The sequence below is a fragment of the Heterodontus francisci genome, chromosome 10 (assembly GCF_036365525.1).
Source record: "Heterodontus francisci isolate sHetFra1 chromosome 10, sHetFra1.hap1, whole genome shotgun sequence".
NCBI classification, from domain to species: domain Eukaryota; kingdom Metazoa; phylum Chordata; class Chondrichthyes; order Heterodontiformes; family Heterodontidae; genus Heterodontus; species Heterodontus francisci.
Window position 1 is genome coordinate 46,950,241 of NC_090380.1, and position 24,505 is coordinate 46,974,745.

At 44.2% G+C, this 24,505-nt stretch overlaps 1 protein-coding gene across 5 annotated transcripts in view; it reads left to right on the plus strand.

Moving 5' to 3' along the window:
• The window catches only part of dmd (dystrophin), a 1,950,296-nt gene that overhangs the window by 358,789 nt on the left and 1,567,002 nt on the right, over positions 1 to 24,505 (plus strand). For all 5 annotated transcript variants that reach the window (XM_068040560.1, XM_068040554.1, XM_068040555.1 and 2 more), the window contains exon 7: positions 17,325 to 17,443. In XM_068040560.1, coding sequence (XP_067896661.1) covers positions 17,325 to 17,443 — 119 coding nt within the window. The remainder of the gene's footprint in view (positions 1 to 17,324; positions 17,444 to 24,505) is intronic.

The window sequence follows — 24,505 nt, forward strand, 5'->3', positions numbered from 1 at the left end:
GTGGAAGCCTTTCCCATGCGCTTGTTGATTTCTGCATCTAGAGACAGGTTACTGGTGATAGTTGAGCCTAGGTAGGTGAACTCTTGAACCACTTCCAGAGCATGGTCACCAATATTGATGGATGGAGCATTTCTGACGTCCTGCCCCATGATGTTCGTTTTCTTGAGGCTGATGGTTAGGCCAAATTCATTGCAGGCAGCCGCAAACCTGTCGATGAGACTCTGCAGGCACTCTTCAGTGTGAGATGTTAAAGCAGCATCGTCAGCAAAGAGGAGTTCCCTGATGAGGACTTTCCGTACTTTGGACTTCGCTCTTAGACGGGCAAGATTGAACAATCTGCCACCTGATCTTGTGTGGAGGAAAATTCCTTCTTCCGAGGACTTGAACGCATGTGAAAGCAGTAGGGAGAAGAAAATCCCAAAAAGTGTGGGTGCGAAAACACAGCCCTGTTTCACGCCACTCAGGATAGGAAAGGGGTCTGATGAGGAGCCACCATGTTCAATTGTGCCTTTCATATTGTCATGGAATGAGGTGATGATACTTAGTAGCTTTGGTGGGCATCCAATCTTTTCTAGTAGTCTGAAGAGACCGTGTCTGCTGACGAGGTCAAAGGCTTTGGTGAGATCAATGAAAGCAATGTAGAGGGGCACCTGTTGTTCGCGGCATTTCCCCTGTATCTGACGAAGGGAGAACAGCATGTCAATGGTCGATCTCTCAGCACGAAAGCCACACTGTGCCTCAGGGTAGACGCGCTCGGCCAGCTTCTGGAGCCTGTTTAGAGCGACTCGAGCAAAGACTTTCCCCACTATGCTGAGCAGGGAAATTCCACGGTAGTTGTTGCAGTCACCTCGGTCACCTTTGTTTTTATCGAGGGTGATGATATTGGCATCGCGCATGTCCTGAGGTACTGCTCCCTCATCCCAGCACAGGCATAGCAGTTCACATAGTGCTGAGAGTATAGCAGGCTTGGCACTCTTGATTATTTCAGGGGTAATGCTGTCCTTCCCAGGGGCTTTTCCGCTGGCTAGAGAATCAATGGCATCACTGAGTTCCGATTTGGTTGGCTGTATGTCCAGCTCCTCCATGACTGGTAGAGGCTGGGCTGCCTTGAGGGCAGTCTCAGTGACAACATTCTCCCTGGAGTACAGTTCTAGGTAGTGCTCAACCTAGCGGTCCATTTGTTTGTGTTGGTCAGTGATTATGTCCGCTGATTTAGATTTGAGGGGGGCGATCTTCTTGATGGTTGGCCCAAGAGCTCCCTTCATGCATACATTCCTCTGATGTTTCCGGTGTCTGAGGCCAGCTGAATATGACTGCATAGGTGTTGCCAGTAGTCGTTTGCGCAGTGCCTGGCTGTTCTTTGTGCAGTGCTTCTGGCTGCTTTAAGTGCTACGGATGTTAACTCGCTGGGGGCTTTCTTGTAGTTCAACAGTGCAATGCGCTTAGCGGCTATGACAGGTTCCAGCTCTTCATTATGAGATTGAAACCAGTCTGCATTTCTCCTCGCACTTTTGCCGTAGGTGGTCAAAGCCGATTCATAGATGGCGTCGCTGATGTGGGCCCACTTGGTCTCAGCATCCCCTGTGGGAGTGTTTTGAAGGGCTGACACAAGTGAATTTAGAAATTTTTGTAACAGCTGTGGGTGAGAAATTCTGCTCGTGTTGATGTGCGGGTGGCCCTTCTGCTTGGAATGATGCAACTTCTTTGGTCTGAGTCTAACCTTGCTGCGCACCAGGGAGTGGTTGGTGTCGCAGTCCGCACTGTGGAAGCTGCGTGTGATTTGAACACTGTTTAAGGCGGCTCGCCTTGTGACAATGAGGTCTAGCTGGTGCCAACGACGCGATCTTGGGTGCCTCCATGAAACCTGGTGACAGGGTTTAAGTGTGAAAGAACGAGTTGGTGATGCAGAGGTTATGATAGGTACACAACTCAAGCAGTCTCTGCCCGTTCTCATTCATCCTTCCAACGCCATAGCGTCCAAGGCAGGAGGGCCATGAGTCATGGTTGGCCCCAACCCTGGCATGAAAGTCCCCCAGCAGGAATAGGTGTTCGGTGTTGGGGATGCTGCTATTGATGTTATGGAGTTCCTCGTAGAACTGATCTTTAGCTTCAGGTGGGGAGCAGACTGTTGGAGCATAGATGCTGAGTAGGTGTACTGGACCAGAGGTGGTGATCACTCGGATAGACAATATGCGTTCCGAGCCATTTGAGGGAGGCTCTATCATGCTGAGCAAGGAGTTTCTGATGGCGAAGCCCACTCCATGCTGTCTTGGTTCTTAAGGATCTCTGCCCTGCCAGAAGAAGGTGTAGTCTTGCTCTGCTAGAGATCCACTCGCGGGGAGGCGTGTCTCCTGAAGTGCTGCAATGTCCACATTGAGTCTACTGAGCTCGTTGTTAATGATGGCGGTCTTCCGAGAATCGTTGATTTTTGTAAGGTCTTCCGACAGGCCAGGACACATAGTTCTGACGTTCCAGCTTGCAAAGCGAAGGACTGGTACCTTCTTTCATTTTTTCGTGTTGTTTGGTGCGGTGTTTCAGTCCACCATTCGGGCAATGACCCTGAGCTCCAAGCACCCATTGAAGCAGGTAGACTGTGGCGGGACAGAACCTTATTGACCGGGGGGCTGCCCGGTTTGAGGTGGACAGTAACTGTCCAGTGAGGTGCGATGACCTCTCCCACCGACAAAGGCAACCCGTGGCGCCCAGTTTCTACGCCAATTTATCTGGACTTATAACCCGTAACTGTTGCCTTCCGTGTTGTTTCAGTCGCTGTGAGGCAACTATGGAGTGACCTCTCCATGGCGCATGCCTGGGCGAATGTATGGAGGTTGAGAGTTGCCCAGTCGTCAAAACCCCCCTCTCGGCCTTTTTGGTGGGGTCCAAAGGAGTGCAGAGCACGACGTTTGGCACCGGTATGGCTGCAGGAACTGCCGGAAACATGCCAAAGGTGACACATGACCGCCTACGGGGTTCCGCTCCGGATTTTCTGTTAGGGTTTACTCCCTTAGCCTTGGTCTCTCCCGAGACGCCCACAAGGCTGTGGGGTTGTTAGGGTCCCTACACAGGTGTAAGATGATGCCGGTGGGAGGAGGGGATGCGAGGGGGAGCTGAGAAGGGGGCTGTAAGGGGGTGGGGGGGTGCAAGGTGGAGCTGGGAAGGGGGCTGTAAGGGGGTGGGGGGGTGGGTGCAGGGGAAGTGGGTGCCAGGGGAAGATGGTGCGAGTGGGGGGCTGGGACGGGGTTGTGAGGGGGTGAGCTGAGGGTGGAGCAGGGAAGGCTAAGGGTGGGGTGGGGGGTGGGGTGGGAAGGGGGGGAAGGGAGGGGAAAGCGGGTGCAGGTAATAAGCCATTTCCTCAGTTCCCACCATCGACGTCCGGGAAGCTCATCCGCGTCGTTCGGGAGGTGAAGCATCTTCGGGAAGACTGACAAAGGTGATTATATTCGTTAAGGATTTTTTGATTAGGTTTAAATAAAGGCATGCAGCATTGCCGACAGTGCGCTGCAGATGCTCTCCGAGCCATCTCCCGCGGGCGCTTTGAAGTTTCAGCCGAGGAGCCGTTCATGGATTTTTTAGGTGTTCGGAGCACCTTTTCTCAAGGCTTCTCTAGGGTCCCGCTGCTCCTTCTTCTCCTCAATGGACTTACCGCACGCCGTGGCCGCAGACACTCTGGACGGTGAAGACAGCAGGATCGGAGGTTAAAGTTTCGTCCGGATCAATTTCGTTGAGAAAACAAAGAGCAGGTGTGGCTGGGGGAGGGCAGTGGATCCAGGTAACATACACTAAACTAACTGTTAGCTTTTAGTTAGGGCTAAAATGAACTGATTTAAAGTGCCAGGGGAGTTTAAACAGTTTAAGAGGGTAGATTGGGGGAGAAAGCTCTAAGAATGGGAGCAGATGGCCATGGATAGAGTTGAACAGCAAGGGAGCTTCCTCGGGAGCTTACAGCCCAGGAGCCATCTTGCTGTGGTATACATTAATGATTTAGACTTGAATCTAGGAAGTATGATAAGTAGGTTCGCAGATGACGCGGAAATTGGTGGTGTCATAAATAGTGAGGAGGAAAGCCTTAGATTACAGGACGATATAGATGGGTTGGTAAGATGGGCAGAGCAGTGGCAAATGGAATTTAATCCTGAGAAGTGTGAGGTGATGCATTTTGGGAGGATTAACAAGGCAAGGGAATATACAATGGATGGTAGGACCCTAGGAAGTACAAAAGGTCAGAGGGACCTTGGTGTACTTGTCTATAGATCACTGAAGGCAGCAACACTGGTAGAGGTGGTCGTTAGGAAGGCATATGGGATACTTGCCTTTATTAGCCGAGGCATAGAATATAAGAGCAGGGAGGTTATGATGGAGCTGTATAAAACGCTGGTTAGGCCGCAGCTAGAGTACTGTGTACAGTTCTGGTCACCACACTGTAGGAAGGATGTGATTGCAATGGAGAAGATGCAGAGGAGATTCACCAGGATGTTGCCTGAGCTGGAGCATTTCAGCTATGAAGAGAGACCGAAAAGGCTAGGGTTGTTTTCCTTAGAACAGAGAAGGATGAGGGGGGGACATGATTGAGTTATACAAAATTATGAGGGGCATTGATAGGTTAGATAGGAAGAGACGTTTTCCCTTAGCGGAGGGGTCAATATCCAGGGGGCATAGATTTAAGGTAAGGGGCAGGCGGTTTAGAGGGGATTTGAGGAAATATTTTTTCACCCAGAGGGTGGTTAGAATCTGGAATACACTGCCTGAAGTGGTGGTAGAGACAGGAACCTTCACAACATTTAAGAAGTATTTAGATGAGCACTTGAAATGCCATAGCATCCAAGGCTACGGGCCAAGTGCTGGAAAATGGGACTATAATAGTTCGGTGCTTGAGGGCCGGCACAGACATGATGGGCCGAAGGGCCTGTTTCTGTGCTGTATAACTCAATGACTCTATGACACTAACACCCTCCACCTTTGTGACAATTGCCAGCAAAATAATTTTTCTTTTTAGAGAATATGAAAACAAAGCTTTTCTTTACATACTTACCCTGTGTCTTTAAAACAATGAAATTCTCTTGCTGTCAGTGCCCTCCCTTTATTACTTGAAATGATACAGAATTTGGAGAAGATTAGCAAAGCAGAACTAACAAGCAATCTGGAATTCACGCAGTTTAGGAATCCTATCGTGTCCAGTGGTGGGAACTCTGAGGGACAAGTTTAGCAACAAAAAAGAAATGCAGCAGAATTGTGAAGGTTTTGTAGCCCATTGCATCAAGGCTATTCACAAAATATTGCAACCTGTTTTAAAGGAAGCAGCAGCATATATTAAATGTGAAATTTGTGCATTCTTAATTTTTCATCCTCTTTCTGAAGATTGTGCTTCGTTGCAAAATAGTTTAACAATGGGAAAATCCATTAACAGTCAGAGAAATATGTGGGTTGATGCATTTTGCTTGTTTTCTTTCCTTGGCTGCAGAGTCTGTTTGAATGCTCCAAGGCACCTGTTCTATAAAGTTTGTATTTCATAACTTCCTTTCCACACTTTCTCTATCTGCTTCTCAAATATAGTTTTTTTTTTTAAAAGCTTCTTCATGTCCTTTTCTGTTTTTCTCACTGCTCATCAATTTTATTTTCTCCATTCCCTATCTTTTTTCTTGCTCCTTCTTCTCTCTCTCTCTCCTGTTATCTATGCCTGTTTCCGCACTTCTGAATTTTGTGCCTTACTTCCTCTGGCCTCTTGATCATTCATTTCTTTCTCTGTTTCTTGTAGCATCTTAATCACCTTTTTTGCTTCTCCACCACTTTCCTTTGGCTCTCGGCTTGTGAATTCTATTGATGGTTTTCCATCTATTGCTGTTTAACTTTTTTTTTAAGGTCAGATTATCAAGCTGATCAAATCTAAATTGATTATAGTTAGGTGTGCCTTATCTGATGTATTAAAGGATCACCTCATTGGCAAAGTCTATAATTGCAACATGCTGGCATTTTAACAGGCTGCAGTTTTGAGAGTGATCACTCAGGTGAGGCACAACTAATGCCATTAATTACTAAAGATTTGATCACCTCAAAGTGTACTAAGAAAAACTATTATTGCATTAAATAGTGATGGAGAAAACACCAGAGACTTTGTTGACCAGATTTAATGACAGTTTGTTTCCCTCACAAATAGCATGAAGTATTTTTATAGAGGTTGAATGAAGAAACATTTCAGAAAGCTATGAATGTGCTGTCTTCCCAACTATTAGTTATTCTGTTAAAACCTGCTATTTGAATCGCTCTCCAGCTTTAAACAGTGTTCAACTGAAGTTTTATGCCATTTTCATATTAGAGTGAAGGCTCAAGTGAGACATATTTAATAAATGCTACGCTGCCAGCACATAGTGCTGCCCTGCCTCTGAACCTTTAAGCATAACTACCAGAGGTGTAGCATGCTGGTTGTGGTGTGTTCATGTGCGTGCCTGCACATGCAGTAGCAGACAGTTTTGGAGGAAAGCGGAGTGGTTAATTTGTGTGGTTCAAATTCTCCCAGCTGGATGCACATTTGAGGACGGATTGGAATTGTCAGCTGCAGGTGTCAGATTGGAATGGTGACAGCTCCACTCCAGTGCCAGGCCACTTAGTTCTTTGTGGAGGTAAAACTTTTGAATCCAAGTGCAAATTTGGCTGCTCAATACTTACATTTTTATGCTGAATCTATGGTGATGTAAGTTTGGTGTGAAAGATCCATGTGAAACCATGGCATAAATAACATTACAGCCTCTATCTTGCTTATGCTATCATTTATCTCCTTATGAAAGCCTATCACCTTAATTGAGTGTTGTTTACTTTAGGAGTTGCAGTGCTCTCTTTTCCAAGCCCTCGCATCAATCTTGTTCTTTTTCCCCATTTCTCTCCCTTTTACTTACGACAATAGGAAATCCATGGTATATCTGTGTAGAGAACTATTCCTGGGTCAGTATTGCATTGCCCTGGTTTCAGCTTATACCTTCCCCAGTAAGTGCTCTTGCTGGCTCTGTTAGCGTATTGATTGAAATTTCATTTGATTGAATCACTTGTTCAGTTTCATACCTGTAATCGATTGATGTAGCTCAATGCTCCCTTTGCTTGTCTGATTAATTCTTGGTTGTGGGTAAATAGGAATGCTGGGAGATATATGGAAATCCCACAATCTAAGTACGAATACCAGATTTGAAATAATCAGTTATTTCACTTTCCTGGTTTTCTGGTGTATCACTATTGGGCCCCTTTTTGTTTATAAGAATCACAAAGAACTAGGATAGACCTTAATACCCTAAAATAGAAACGGAAAATACTGGAAATACTCAGCAGGTCTGCCAACAGAGTTAACAATTCAGATCGGTGACCCTTCACCAAAACTGGGAGTACTTAGAGATGTAAAAGGTTTAAGCAAGGCAGGGAAATTGGAGTTGGCTGGTGGGGAGAACACAAGGGAGGGTCTGTGATAGGTGGATGGTGTAATATTACTTCCTTTGGTTTGTGATCTTTTGTAAGACTCAAAGGACTACAAGTAATATCCAAAATATGTGGTTTTATTATACTTTAACTGGAACACATATATACACACAAACAGCTATTGCTTGACTACATCGAAAACACATCTGACCATATCAGGCTGCACTCACACCTAACTGGTCATGTGTGAATGACATCACTTCCTCCAGTGACCTTCACTTACAGCTCTTAAGGTGGTCCTTTCTTAAGGTCATCCCACAACAGAAGGCAGGAGGGATTAAATGATAAAAGGCATGATGGGACAAGGCTTTTTAATATCCTATAGTCTATTTTCCAGACAACTTGTTTTTTTAAATTAGTTTTTCTTTCAAAAAGGAATAATGACTATCACTTTTCCAGATGCAAGTACTTTGAAAAGTCGCAGTTTACAGTTGTAAGTGAGATTAATTCCCATGCTACTGAAGTGAAGGGAATCACTGAAGTACTTGCTTTGATAATTGTTATCTTTACCACCAGCATCTGCATTTGCACTAATCCAGTTCCTCTAATGGTGTAAAAACAGAAAATGCTGGAAGCACTCAGCATATGTGTTAGTGTTTGTGGAGAGAGAAACAGAGTTAACATTTCAGCTCAATAACCTTTTGTCAGAACTGAAAATAGTTAAAGATGTAATCGGTTTTAAGCAAGTACAGCAGGGAGATGGGGGAGGGGGAACAACAAAAGGGAAGGACTGTGATAGTGTGGAAGACAGGAGAGATTAAATGACAAAAGGGATGATGGTGCAAGGCAAAGGTGGATGGTAATGGGACAAGTAAAGAAACAAAATATGAGTCTAGAGGAGGTGTAAATGGGAAAAGCAGAATCATTACCAACAGCTGCAAAGCAAAAAAAAAACAAAAAGCCAAAAAAAGGCAAAGGTTATGATTTGAAATTGCTGAACTCCATGTTGAGCCCAGAAGGCTGTAAAGTGCCGAATCGCAAGGTTTGGAGCTTTCCCGCAAAGTGATCACCCAATCTGCATTTATCTCCCCATTGTAGAAGAGACTGCATGAGAGCAATGAATACAGTATACTAAATTGAAAGGAGTACATGTAAATTCTGTTTCACCTGGAAGGGGTGCTTGGGCCATCGATGGTGAGAAGGGAGGAGGTAAAAAGGCAGGTGTTGCATTTCCTGTGCTTGCATTGGAAGGTGTTGTGGGAAAGGGAGGATGTTTAGGAGGTGATTGAGTTGAGGATCGGAGTGTCGTGGAGAGAACAGTCCCTTCAGAATTCTGGAAGGAGAGGGGAGAGGAAGATGTATTTGTTGGTGACATCACGCTGGAGGTGGCGGAAATGGCAGACGATGATCTGTTGAATGTGGAGGCTGATGAGGACGAGGGAACCCTATCATGGTTCTGGGAGGGAGAGGAAGGGTTGAGAGCCTAATTTTGGGAAATGGAACAGACATGGTCAAGGGCCCTGTCAACCAAGGTGGTGGAGGGGTGGGGGTGGTCCTTTTCAGTTGAGGATAAAGGGAGATCCAGCAGAAGCGTTGGTATGGAAGTTGGCATCATAACCGATGTCATGAAGACTGAGAAACTGGAAGAATGGAATAGAGTCCTTACAGGACGTGGGCTACTTGAAGTGCAGTCAAGTTAGCTGTGTGAGTCACTGGGTTTATAGTGCATATTGATTGATGACCAACCCCAAAATTGAGGAAGGGAAGAGTTGGAGATGGACCATGTGAAAAGAAGGAAAGACTTGCATTTATCTAGCGACTTTCATGACGACCTGACGTCCCAAAGTGTTTTACAGCCAGTGAAGTACTTTGAAGTGTATTCACTATTGTAATGTAGAAAATGTGCAGCCAATTTGCACACAGCAAGCTCCCACAAACTGCAATGTGATAATGACCAGATAATCTGTTTTTTGTAATGTTGATAGAGCAATAAATATTGGCCAGGACACCGAGGATAGCTCCCCTGCTGCTGTTGTTCAAAATAATGCCATGGGATCTTTTACATGCAACTCAGAGAGCAGACGGGGCCTCGGTTTAACATCTCGTCTAAAAGACGACAGCTCTGACAGCGCAGAACTCCCTCAGTACTACTCTAGAGGATCAGTCTAGATTTTTGTGTTTAAGTCCTGGAGTGGGACTTGAACCCACAACCTACTAATGTGGGAGGGGAGGAAATTGGAAGCACAGTTAGTCAAATTTTCCAGTTCAGGAGGAAGCAGGAAATGGCACTGATAGAGTCATCAAGGTACCGGAAAAAGAGGTGAGGGAGGGGACCTGAGTCGCACTGGAACAAAGAGTGTTCCACAAATGCCACAAAATGGCAGGCACAGCAAGGACCCATGTGGGTTCCCATCACAACACCTTTTAATGCTATTTTACCAAAAATATTAACTTTATGAATTTCAACCATTTATTTTTCAAAGTAAGAGGGCATAATTTTCAAATTTTTTTGTGAGGCTAAAGCTCAGCACTATGTCAATGCCAACATGAGACTATACAGTTGATTCTCTGATAAGGTAAGCTCAGTGTCAACTTTATATAAAATTTTGTTTGTTCTACTGTGAGAAATGAAATTCCACTGTTGATGGAGCCTTGGTCCTTTTACTTCTTAGCATTGTGTTGATTAAGAATTTAGGGAGATAGGACACAACTGACAATAACTTTTGAAGCTTTGGAGTTAAAAAGAGAATCATAGTTAGGAATTTTACACCCCCCCCCCCCCGTGGGAGCAGACTGGAGGCAGGGGATGCTGTTCCTGTTGCCTTCCTACCCCTGCCACAATTTTACGGGTGGTGGGGGAGGTAACAAATGGTGTGCCCGCCCCAGGCCAATTAAGACTCTTAAGTGGCTAATTAATTGCCACTCCTCTCACCGCCGCTGGTATATTTCCAGCAGCAGACGGGCACTTCGCCAGCTGAGGAGGCTGCCCTGTAAAACCTGGTGGCCTCCTTGTGGGCTGGGGGGGGCCTCCTCCTGATCAAGCAGCCTGTGCCCATGGAAGGTCCCTCCCCCACGGCACAAGCCACCCCTGCTGGAGGAATTCCTGTTGGCGCTGCTGGGACTTGAGAGCTACTGGCCCGCTGATTGGCTGGCAGCTCTTGGAGGTGGGACCTCCTGCCTCAGAGGGGCAGAAGTTCTGCCCAAAGCCAATTAAGAGCTTGGGCCACATAAAATCACAGCATGGCTTCCAGGCCTGGCAGAGGCGGGCGCGCCTCCAACTTTTTGGCTGGTAGGTGGGACCTCCGCCCTTAACCAATTAAGGGTTGAACCAAGTTTGAAACAACTTTATTAAAAAGTCTCACAACTCACAAATACAGCATTAGTTGATTTTGACAGCTCAAAAAGTGGCTAGGAAAATACAAATTATACATGAGAATATAAGGAAACCTTCATCAAGCTGATGTTAATTTATTGAGTATTCATACCTTCCAAGATTTATATTTAAAACCTGAATGTGTACCTTCCCTGTTTCCCCCTTCCACGACTTTTCTATTTGAGGGGTAGCTCATTGTAAAATTGTCACCATTGTGCCACGATACGGGTAAGTGCAACGTATCTGAGACTTGGTGTTAAATGTTCCTTCCCCTGCAACTTAGCATCTTGCTTTTGCTTAGTGGCTGCGCAGAGCAGCATTGTAGAGGTGGGGTACTCAGTAGAGTGGGCTGTGTAACCTTTTGCCATTCTTTAGAGCCGAGTGATGAATAGTATTACCACTTTGTTGTTTTAGTCTTGTCAAGAAAACAAGTGCAGTAATTCATTCGTGTTCCTATTGGTTAAAAGAGCTTTCTGCAAAGTGGACAATTATTAATCCACAAGGATGTACTCTGGATAATATTTGACCCTATCTGTGTCAGCATTGTTTGGATCATTGTTTGGAGTGGATCTAGTTAACTCATCTTTTTGATATCACTTTATTTCTCAAGTTGATTTTCTTCTGTTGAAAAGCAATGAATGAGCTCAAAGTGCTGCCTAATTCTGCAGCTTCTTGGCATTCAATGTTGCAGGCAAAGCCAGAAATCAGTGTGTAATTGAGATACAACCTAGTTAACAATTATACAATCAACCCATGAGGTCTCATTGATGTTAGCAGATAATTGCAGGCACAGTCAGCCTGCTATCTCTTCCACTGGTTTTCGTTCTTTCTGAATTCTGCAGCACTGACCCATTAATTAGAGACTGCTCTCTTTGAAAGAACTTCAGAGAGCACAATATTCAAGAGTCTAATTCAAAATATACTGTTTGATTCTTCAAATGACAACCTACATTACATACGTGGAGTTTGCAAGTTCTCACTGTGTCTGCGTGGGTTTTCGCCGGGTGCTCCGGTTTCCTCCCACCACCAAAAGACTTGCAGGTTGATAGGTAAATTGGCCATTATAAATTGCCCCTAGTATAGGTAGGTGGTAGGGGAATAGAGGGACAAGTGGGGATGTGGTAGGAATATGGGATTAGTGTAGAATTAGTATAAATGGGTGGTTGATGGTCGGCACAGACTCAGTGGGCTGAAGGGCCTGTTTCAGTGCTGTATCTCTAAATAAAGAAATAAAAAATAAAAATAAAAAATTTATAAAGCATTTTTAATATGGTGACAACAATCCAGATGCTTCACAGGAATGCTTTCAGACAAAATTTGACACCGAGCTACATAAAGTGATATGAAGATGTGAATAAAACTTGGTCAAAGGGGTGGGTTTTCAGGAGCACCTTAAAGGAGGAGAGTGTGGTCGTGAGTCAGAGGCTTGTGGAGGGAATTCCAGAGCTTAGGGCCTAGGCAGCTGAAGGTAGGACCTCCACTGGTGGAGTGATGGAAATAGGGGACATACAAGAGGCCAGAATTGGAGGAGCGCAGTGCTGAAAGAGGTTGCAGAGATAGGGAGCATTGAGGCCTTGGAGGGATTTGAACACAAGGATTAAAATTTTAAAATCGATGCTTTGCCTGACTGCAAAATGATGTTGGTCAGCGAGCACAAGAGTGATAGGTGAATGGGACTTAGTGCAAGTTAGGACATGTTTAGCAGAATATTGGATGAGCTAAACTTTATGGAGAGTGGAAGTTGCGAGATTGAGCAGGAGAGTACCAGAATTGTCGAGTCTGGAGGAAACAAAGGTATGAATGAGGGTTTCAACAACAGATGGACTGAGACAAGGGGAGAGATGAGCAATAGAATAGAGGTGGAAGTACTGCTTACCATCCTTATTAGTAATTCCATGTAAATAGGTTCCATATATGTTGTGGTGATTCATCTAATGACTCATTGAGAAACCACTAGTTGTTGACATTCTTAACTGTCAACTGGTTAATCAAATCTAATTAATCATCTACATTTTCTCCTGCAAACAGCTAAAGACCACTTCCATAATTAGCCCTTGCAATCTGAAACCAGTGTCTTTCACTCATTGCAATACTAAATTAACACAGCCCAGGCACAACAGTTAACCCTGATCATATTAAATTGCTTACCAGATTTCACATACAATTGTTACCACATCCGTTCTCAATATGGAAAGTGGAAAGGCTATGCTCATTCATTGAAGAGTTTTGAAATTCTCTTATAATGAATAAGCAGTCGAAAACATCCTGACCAAGTGTCAGAATTAAAAACTGTGACCTTCAACCATGTGATGGTCTTTCATATCAGAGCAATCTAATTGCTGATTAGAGCTTACAAGAATGCACAATTGGCAGGCTAGTTGGTTGATGAGGCAACATGATCCAAGGAAATAGAGCAGTGGCCTTCCTTTCTGAGAGACCAGCATTTCATGTTAGTTACAAAGAACATTGCTGTTAATCATCAACCTTCAACAAAGTTTCTTATCAATAAATTGTTAGCTGTGATGGACACTTCTGTCACTACTATTGTGACAGGGGCTTTAACTTTCCAATAGTATTAACTAATTCAGGAAGTTATATTCAGGTCCTTTTGAAGTATGGACACGTCTGTTGAAAGCCGCTGGTGATTTTCTTTCATATTAAAAATAAATCAGCACAATCAGGGCGGCACAATGGCGCAGTGGTTAGCACCGCAGCCTCACAGTTCCAGCGACCCGGGTTCAATTCTGGGTACAGCCTGTGCGGAGTTTGCAAGTTCTCCCTGTGACCGCGTGGGATTTCGCCGGGTTCCGGTTTCCTCCCACAGCCAAAGACTTGCAGGTTGATAGGTAAATTGGCCATTGTAAATTGCCCCTAGTATAGGTAGGTGGTAGGGGAATGTGGGGATGTGGTAGGGAATATGGAATTAGTGTAGGATTAGTATAAATGGGTGGTTGATGGTCGGCACAGACTCGGTGCTGTATCTCTAAATAAATAAATAAATACATTTCCCAGTTTGTGACATTTAGCATCAACCCTTTCAATCGTAGGCAGATTTTAGATTTAATTTCTTATTGACATTCTTTCAAAAATCTGTGCAAGTTAGATCCCCTGATGGCTCAGTGAGGTTTCCACTGAGTACTTGAGCCATTCAGACCAGATTCAGTTTGCTGCTTTTGTTGATGTCAACTGGAGTAGCAATGGGGATGTTCTCATGGACTTGGATGCCCTTGGATTAGCGAGAGGCAAATCAGCCAGAGTTCCTTCTGCTTACTCTTCAGTTACTTTCAGTAAAATGTGTATCAGGTGAGATCAGGAACAGGCCTGATGGAGCTTGTCCTTCAGTTGCTAGCCAACTGACACTGTTGAAGCTCAAATATCTAGACCTGCTGAAGTGAAAAAGTGTATGCTTTTGGCTGGCAGCATGTGAAAATCCATGAGGAAAGGCATCTTCACCCTTAACTATGAACAGAAGCAGGAAAGGAAGAGACCAGAAATTGGCAGGCAGTCTCTTTCACTGTTTAACATGACTACAAAATTCTGTCCAAGGTCGTCACCAATCTGGTCAAGTCGACTGTAGAACTGGTGATCCAACCGGGTCAGACCTATACTGTAATCGGAGGAAGATCTTTGATACCCTTGTGTTACTCAGGGTTATGATCGCCTATGTACAGGACAGGAGGGTGGACACCAGTCTAATCAGCTTGGACCAGATGAAATCCTTTGATAGAATATCGCAAACGTATATGATGTATGATGCTCTCCGAAATGGGGTTTGGGGAGGAAATCCGTAATTAGATCCAACTGCTCTGCATAAAGGTCAGTAGTGTAGTTTTAATCAATGGGCAGGAATCGGAAAGCTTTCCGATCAAATCTGGAGTCAGGCAAGACTGTCCACTCTGTCTTGCTCCTGTGTTGTATTGAACCCTTTCCCCAGTCCATCAGGTAGCTTGCGAGCATAAGAGTAGTGACAGTCCCAGGCACTGGAGGCACGCAGGTCAAAGCTTCTCCGTACATGGATGACGTCGCTGTCTCCTGGTCAGATCCACTGCCACTCTGCAAGATTAATGAACATCTGTGACCAGTTCGAATGGGCCTCAGGGTCCGGAGTAAATCACAGCAAAAGTGAGGTCATGGTCTTTGGGAACTGGGCTGTCCGATCCTTCGTCCCCTTTACTGTCAAGTCAGACCAACAGAAGGTGCTGGGAATATGGTTTGGAGGGGCCGAGGCATGCACCAAGAACTGGGAGTAGATTGTAGTCAAAGGTTAACAGGAAATGTGGGAGCAATGCTCCCTTTCCATTGCAGGTAAGAACCTGGTTATCAGGTGCGACGTGCTCTCTGTGTTGTACATAATGCTGGTCTGGCCCATTCCCCGCTCCTGCATCGCGGCAGCCACCTGAACCATCTTCCACTTTATCTAGAGATTGAAAAGGGACCATGTCCATGGGCACACGATGCATAAACCTTCAGACAAAAGGGGAGAAAGCAAACCCAACATCGCCCTCATCCTGATGGCCACCTTTGTGTGGCTGCATCAAGCTGTGCATGGATCCTCGGTATGCAAACACCAAGTGCCACTATGTGCTGAGGTTCTATCTGTCCCTGGTGTTATGAAGGATGGGTCTGGCCACGTTGCTGTGGAACACTCTATTTAGTTGGACTGTGCCATAACTGCCTATCCTGCACGGAAAAGTTTGTGCAGAAAAACACCTTTGACCACAAGTCCATCAGACAATGGTCTGGACATGATATTCTTGAGGCCCTCCAGAAAAAGGAGATGGTAGATCCTGTTGCTTGGTTCCCTTAATAGACTATCAAAATCATTTGGCAAAATGCCTCATTATCAGAATTTTCAAACAAGCACCAAAGTGTAGCTTGGCTGGTGGTGGGAAGGGCCCTCACCGTCAGATTCATCATGCACCCCATGAGTCTCAGCGCCACTGCACATTCTCCTTGAGGCTGCTATGGTGGGGAAGAAGCCATCACCCATCTCATTCTGGAAGGTGTGTTTGCAAAGAATGTCTGGGAAGAGATTCAGTGTTTTTTGACAAAGTTCATCCCAAGCATCTCCGTAACACAGCATTCTGTGCTCTATGGATTGTCCCAGGGACACACATGGAGACAAACATCGAGTATTGCTGGAGAACCCTTAACTCAGTGAAAGATGCTCTTTGTTCTGCTCAAAACTTGTTAGTCATCCAATGCGAGGAGCTGTCCACAACCAAGTGTTGCAGATTGGCACATTCCAAGGTCCAGGACTATTATGCTGAGGAATGCACTGAAGCTTGGTGCAGCCAGCGCAAAGGCTCAATGGGGAAACATCACAGTTTATGGCTTTCTCGCAGTAGCACACGAAAGGGCTGATATCCATCCAAAATGCCTTGGGCTGTATGTATCATAAAATGTTTGAATGTAAATGCAAACTGCATTGTAAGTGGAGTGAGGCATCCTAGAGTGCCATGTGCTGTATTTAGTCAATTGACCTGTCATTCACTTTAGGTAAGGTCAAACCTGAATTGCATTGGAATGTACCTTTTACAAATTTAATGCATAAAGTATAATTTTGGGCAAAAATATAATCAGTCGCCATTAAGTCATGCTGTCAGCAATGTTGATGCCTTTTGAGGGAGAGGAGAAAATTGATAAGAAAACAACAACGTGTGCATTTTTACAATGTGAAATAGATGCAAGTTAACCATAACACAGTATTAAGGAGTGTTACTGTTCTCGCTGAATAACTCTTTACATTTATCATTAGCATGGGATCATGTCTTGATTCCACCCTACGTACTGCTTGGGTTACTTTTATAAAATTCAGCCCCCTCCCCTTTTCCAATGTAAAACTACCAATGATGACTACGCTGCTGAAGATAGAGCATTTCCACTCAACCCACTACAACTTGCTCCTTCCCCTAGTGTTAATTCTGATGGTTTTAAGCATCAGGCTCTTACTGGTATTCACAAGAACTGTGCAACAAGAAGTAAAACTTGCACTGCTGTCCAGTTGGTAGCCCTGTGTGCTCTGACATAGAATAATGAAACACAGGTTCTTCACCAGCTGCTTCATCACAGGCAGCCATTAAGTGAATATTTGAAGCATCTCTGCAGGTTGAACGAGAGTGGCCAAAGCTGCTTGTGAGTCACTCCAGGGAAGCTTTTCACAGCACTGGTCACCGTGTAACATTTGGCAATGTGTCGGGGGTAGGTTTCCTGCTTACCCTGTTGGCTGCAAAATGTTCTGTTTAGAGGAGAATAAAAATATGTTTTAAACAGAAATAATTAAAAGTTATTTAAAAAGGAATAATTTCCCCACTCCCCCAAGATGTTGACCTTTTAAATATTTACAAAATACTGATCCACTATAGACATCCTAATGCAGGTTCACGATGGTCTTTTAAACTGAGGGACTTGGGATTAGGAGAGTTGCAATATATAGATATCCTCTAAACTAATAGCCCTTTTGTGTTCGAATATTAGGTAGTAATTTAAAGTGGAATTGATTTCAATCGAAAGAGAACTCGGAGTGACTTTATAATTTTCTCCATTGTACTTGCAGACCTGACCTCTTTAATTGGAAGGATGTGGCAAAACTCGAGTCGGCAAATGAGAGACTGGATCATGCCTTTACTGTGGCCCAACAATATCTTGGCATCGAGAAGCTACTGGATTCTGAAGGTTGGTATAGAGTTCAGAAACAGAGCCAAATATGAGTTCGATTAAAAATAAGATTAATGTTCCACCACTGATTTCCAATAAAGCTGCAGTGCACTTGTGACATAAAATCTGAAATGTAAATATTTGAACTTGTTTTGTTCATTGTACTGCATTCATATTTATTCAGAAAATACCTGATTTTTAAAAAAAACTTATATTTGGCTATTTGCCTAAATAGTTAAGTGAATAAATACACTGTGTAGTGTGGCACTGAGTCAAATAGACCAGGAAATGTCTTATGTTTAATTCCTGGTCAGAGACAGGACAGAAGTGAGAGAACCAAAATTAGCCTCCGTATCCCCAACCTGGGAAAGGGAAAATGAAAATCAGTTTTCATTCCTGATACTGAGCAGTGAGAACTGTACCACTAAATGAATCACTGCCTACAGGAGAATTAACTTTATTAAGTCACGTAGATGGCTATAGTCTGTTGCGACCTCCAGTCTCGTCAAAAATCCTGCACAGTGACTGTACAGAATATCTATTCTGGCAGGTTGGTGTCTCTCTTGACTTAATTAATCCTGTGGAGTAAGGTTGGACTCTTGCTACATTAGATGTTGAGATGATCTCTGCATCGTAACAGCATACTGAGACGGGACCTTATGGGAGACTGCTGAAGGCATGGCACATGGTTAAAGAAGACAACATGAATGGCTTGAATCATTATGAAGTAACTAATTTTTTGAGGTGATGTCTTACATTCTGGACAAAGTCAAATACCCAGGAAGTGATTGGCACTGCACATAGAAATCTTGGAGAGTTTTTTTATTGTCCTGGTCTTGGAGCCCTGAAATAAAATGGGGAGCAGGCAATTGTTCTAGAGATGAGGTTTGAACTGAGAGAGGATGTGAGAGCTCTTAATTCTCGTTACTGATGTTATAGTTGTGGCAGTCATTCTGATGGGAGGACATCAGCGTGAAGAACAAACATAGCTGTCCAGGCAGACACAATAAGAGTCGTACCTTCTCTGTCAATGCTAATGGCTTGTATTTGTGGTCCTGGAATCACATTTTATGCTTTTCTTCTGAACCAGGAGATCTGTAGACCCAGCTTATGTTCTGTCTAGTTGACGGCTTGCAGTGTGGGAAGGTGATTGATGAACAGTTAGTGAATACAACCATATTGTCGGAGTATTCCAGATCAAAAAAAGTGAACGTGCCTATCTTTTCAGTAATGATATACTCAACACACCCCTTCAGGCAGTCCATCAACAGCAGCAGAGAGAAAGAGAGAGAAAGGATGCATAGCCACATCCTTGTCTTAAACCAGACATGCAGTTGATAACAAGTGAATTGCATCCGCTGACCCTAGCTTCGTCATTGTATTTGTATGGAGATCTTTGATTAGATTGAGGAGCAGTGTCTTGGATCTGTGTGTCACAACAGATAGGTAGAGTATGTCTGATTAAATCAGTTCTGAGTTCAGCAGAATCATAGCCACTTTTATACTGATGCTTGTTTAGCTCATTTTCAGGAGACCAGGATCTATGAGCTGACACTTAATAATCACACTGCTAAATCCAGCTCTCCTATCCTGACACCAAAATCGTAAACTCAATTTATTGTGAGTCTACAGTTCAGCCAGGAGGATAAAGGGGTTTGATTTAATATTGTAAATGCCAGCCGCCCTTCACCCATGCCAATCTCTTAGAATCAGACCAAAATGAGCATAGGTATAAAAGTGGCTATGATTAAATGCTGTCTAACTTCTCAATCTATTTTGAACTTCTTGGAGCTAGCAGACTATGGTATTTGCACCTCCTTTTTTGTCTGTACCCTTATTGACATTTACTTACTCCCTCCTTCATTTGTGTAGGTGTCTTCTTTTTCTTCCTCTCCTGCATCTGCATGTCTGCTTTTCCGTTGCTTCTCAGTCATCGTTCAACCTGTGACTTTCTTGACCACCTTCTTGCTTTCCCTTCCTTCGCCTCTCTGTCCTTACCCTCCCTTGCTTCCCTCCTTTGCCTCCCTCGCTCCCCTCCTTCACCTCTGTCCTTCGCCTCCCTCGCTCTCCTCCTTCGCCTCCCTCGCTCCCCTCTTTTTCTCCCGCTTCGTTCCTTTTCCTTCTCCTGCACCTCTGTCTTTCACTTCTGTCACTGCCCTTTGCTTCTCCCGCTTTCATCCCTGGCCTCTCTTTCTCTCCTCTCCACTTTCATTTTCTCTCTCTCTTTCTTTCGTTCTATCTGTTATGAGCTGGCAAGTTAGAGGCATCAGCTTTGGCCAAGATTTGATTGAAGGAGATTTTAGCTATATTTCCATATATTGTGATGAGGGGATGCTTGGGACTTGGAGTCTTCCGGTTGGTTAGAGGGCAGAGTCTGTTGGGTGAGCAAAAGTGCTGGCATGCTCTGATTCACTAGCCTTTTGTGAGACTAAATACATTTAGATTTGTGTTGGTTCAGGATGGGCAAGCAAAAGCCATCCTCCTTGTTCACAAGGAATCGGGTTATTTCTATGAATGAAAAGCACTTCTATCCAGAAACAAACCATCAGCAGAGACAGTTAAGCTGTTAACAGGAACACAAATTACTGTCAGCCCTCTTACTGCGAGTGTGGTGCTTTGGCATACTGCACCTGTCTCCAGAAACCCTCCTGTCTGGGGAATCTATCATGCTATTGATCCTGACCAGAGGGGGAAAGTAGCAGTTCTCAGAGCAGGTGGCTCAGTCCACTGACCTATCACTGAGAGAACCAGTAGCACTCTTCTCATTTCTTTTCCTGCTGTCAGATCAGAGGATTCTGATGGTTGTGCTTTCTGTTTGGAGAGAGGCAGAGGGTGGTCTTTATTGAAATCGTGAAGTACTATTCTGGGCATTTTGAAGATCGGAAGTTGGCTGAATTTGGCGCACAAGCTGAGGTTTGGATACCTCATGTTGGTGAGGTAGGAAGTACAAACCCTGGATATACTAGATTGGAAAGAATGAATGGGCTTATCTTGACACTTCAGGAGCCAGTCCATCAGACAACAGGAGAGAGAGGAAGCAATAACAAATCCACCTCTAATCGGAACATAGGAACAGCAGTCGACCATTCAGTCCCTCAAGCCTGCCATTCCATTCCATCAGTTCATGGCTGAATTGTACCTGACCTGCATTTACCTGCCTTTGTTCCATATCCTTGACATCCTTACGGGCGGCACAGTGGCGCAGTGGTTAGCACCGCAGCCTCACAGCTCCAGGAACCCGGGTTCAATTCTGGGTACTGTCTGTGCAGAGTTTGCAAGTTCTCCCTGTGACCGCGTGGGTTTTCGCCGGGTGCTCCGGTTTCCTCCCACCGCCAAAGACTTGCAGGTGAGAGGTAAATTGGCCATTGTAAATTGCCCCTAGTGTAGATAGGTGGTAGGGAATATGGGATTACTGTAGGGTTAGTATAAATGGGTAGTTCTTGGTCGGCACAGACTCGGTGGGCCAAAGGGCCTGTTTCAGTGCTGTATTTCTAAATAAAAAAAAATAATAAAAACTATATCTGATTGAAAATTTTAACTCAACCAGCAGCCACAGCCTTTTTTTATTCACATGGGATGTGGGCATCGCTGGCTAGGCCAGCATTTATTGCCCATCCCTAATTGCCCTTGAGAAGGTGGTGGTAAGCTGCCTTCTTGAACCGCTGCAGTCCATGTGAGGTAGGTACACCCACAGTGCTGTTAGGAAAGGAGTTCCATGATTTTGACCCAGCGACAGTGAAGGAACGGATGGTGTGTGACTTGGAGGGGAACTTGCAGGTGGTGGTGTTCCCATGCATTTGCTGCCCTTGTCCTTCTAATTGGTAGAGGTCGCAGGTTTGGAAGGTGCTGTCTAAGGAGCCTTGGGGCGTGGCTGCGGTGCATCTTGTAGATGGTACACACTGCTGTCACTGTGCGGTGGTGATGGAGGGAGTGAATGTTTGTTGATGGGGCGCAAATCAAGTAGGCTGGGATGGTGTCGAGCTTCTTGAGTGTTGTTGGAGCTGCACCCATCCAGGCAAGTGGAGAGTATTCCATCACACTCCTGACTTGTGCCTTGTAGATGGTGGACAGGCTTTGGGGAGTCAGGAGGTGAGTTACTCGCCTCAGGATTCCTGGCCTCTGACCTGCTCTTGTAGCCACGGTATTTATATGGCTACTCCAGTTCAGTTTCTGGTCAATGGTAACCTCTAGGATCATTTGTGGGACTGAGTTCCTGATAACCACAATACTTTGTGTGAAAAAGTGCTTTCTGATTCTATTTTTACTGGCCCGGATCTAATTTTAAAATTATAGCACTTTATTCTGAATTTCCCCATGAGACATAATTGTTTCATTGAACCTACCAATGCTCCCTCTAAGCTGCACGATCGCACAACAAACCGAGGGTTCCCGCATAAGGTAGGACACAAGTCTGCCCCTTTAAGTTACTGCTTGTGTGGGACTGTGCAGTAAAGGTTAAAGCAGCCACATGCTTAAACAAATCACGTGCGCACTCCAAAATATTTTAGAGATTATGTTGATACCTAACCTATTGATTTCCTTTCTCATTTTACACACCTTGATTAGATTAATGGAGGATTGGAGGAAAAAGAATTGCTTTTTAAACAAAAGCAAGCTCTCCAGTACTTTAGATTTGGGCTGGATTTTGGAATGGAACTCTCAACACCTCTGGGCAGGCATATTATACTCTAGTGTCAGTGAGGAAAATACACCATTCATTGTATTTCCTTCAGTTGTACCCTTGGCAACACTGGGAGTGTCTGTAATCTAGCATTGCTCGGGCTGTGAGTTGATGATTATTGGTTGTGCTGGGGAAGGGGAGTTGCAAATTTGCAAGGTCAGTTTCAAAGTGCAATTGATTGCACAACAATGAAGTACAGTTTTGAAATTTGCAGACGAAAGAAGCACAGGAGATTTTTTCTTTTACGAGTTTGAGGCACTCCCGGAGGCCCATGGACCAGCTAACACTTCAGGAGAATAAAAGCAAAATACTGCGGATGCTGGAAATCTGAAATAAAAACAAGAAATGCTGGAACCACTCAGCAGGTCTGGCAGCATCTGTGAAAAGAGAAGCAGGGTCACTGACCCGAAACGTTAACTCTGCTTCTCTTTTCACAGATGCTGCCAGACCTGCTGAGTGGTTCCAGCATTTCTTGTTTTTACTTCAGGAGAATAGCTGACCTGTTTTCTAGCCTCCGCCACTGGAACTTTCAAGCACTGAACTCAAGGCTGTCGCCACACGCTCCAATTGAATAGGTTTTAACTTGTTCCAGTGAAATTTTGACTAACATAAAGCTTATGCACTTCAGGCCCCACAAACACCCATCTGTCTCCATCCTTATCTTCATCAGACCCTGGACCACCACCTCAGGTTAATGCTTGTGGTGCAGAATCTGGAAACTCAGATTCCACCCCATATCCCACTGCTTTCTTCTATCTCCAAAATCTCATGTCCCTCCATTCCTAATCCTCCCATTTTGATGCTGAAACCTTAATTCATATTGTTATCAAGGTGAGAGTAAGGTCCATTGAGGAAAAGTCAGAAAGAAATGAAACAGGTAGGAGGAAACCTATAACCGAATGACAAGTTTTTTTTTTATTTAAGGGAGTTGGGGAGATTTAGAACTGGGGGAGAAATTATTCAATAAAGGTAAGTTCCAAAAAAAAACTTACAGATCAAACTCCCTTTGCCACTGATTGGAAATGACTGAATATGTGTGTGACAAGCAGAATATAGGCCATCCTGAATTCTCAAAATATACACGAGGAATGCGCTTACATAACGTGCTAACTAATTGAAACCCTCAAAAATGAATTGTAGGCTTTGAGGACTAACCATCTACATTCTACACTATATACAAAGAAGAAAATAATCTGCAAGAGATTTTCCATTAGATTGTTGCTACTGAGGTAGAGGAAGATCGTGAAAGAAGTGAGTCGCAGTCCCTTGGGCATTCATAAAGAGTAGGCAGAAACAGAGAAAAGCTGTGGAACTAAAGATGTCCAGAAATTTTCAGCCCTGGAGGTGATCAGGGACAGAACCTCAGGGGATGATAATATTAAGCAGTACAATAGCATAAAGCAGCAAATGGTTGCACAGGGTAGTACAGAACAGCTAAGATTATAGATAACATTATGTTAGGAGACTCCATATTTTGAGGAATTGATTAAATCTACGGCAAGCATAACCAGAAGTCCTGAAAGGAGTGTTGCTTCCTCAATACAATGTAAATGGTGAACATTTTAGGATGGAATGGGAGACATCGCTGGTCATGGTTTACATGAGAGACAATGATGTAAATAGGAATAGAATGGAGATCCTGCAAAAGAGATTATTACTCCCATATCATACAGCAAACCTTTTAGAATGATAGCGATTAGACAGGTTAATGAGTGGGATAGGAAGGAAGGGTTCAAATTCTTAGCCTCTGGAGATCACATCTGGGAAAAGAGATATATGTCTGTACTGTTGGGTGACACATGCATCATGGATCATTGGATAAATAACACTTGGGAAAAATTTAAAATAGGGAAGTGGGGGAAGTAGATAACTATGTGGAACAATTAACAGGAATGAGTCAGGTGAATACAGCAAGAAAGATCTAAGATGTATTTGCATGTCTGTCGGAATCATAAAAAAATAAAATGGGTGAGTTAGAAGCAATAAGAGATAGGGAGCTAATAGATAACAATAGAGTAACTGCAACTTCGCTAAAGCAAGACAATGAATGTGGAACAAATCTTCAGGCTATGCATGCTTCAGGTAATGGTGTGGTGCCATTTAAGGCAGGAGCCAAGAGAGGTTTAGATATCGCTCGGAGAAAGAAACCGAAAATTGGGTACTGCATCTTTGGACTGATCTGGAACATCTAAAGAGGATGAAATTAATGGTAGGAATATATTGCAGGCCACCACAAAATAAAATGGAGGTTGATGTACTGCTGTGGGAGGCCATGATGGAGATTAGTGCTATGATGTCCATTGTAAACACGAGGAATTTTAATCTTCCTGATGCCTCTGCAACTTACAGTAGGTGCAAGAGTTTACTGAACTATTAAAAAATCTTCTGTTAAGCAACAA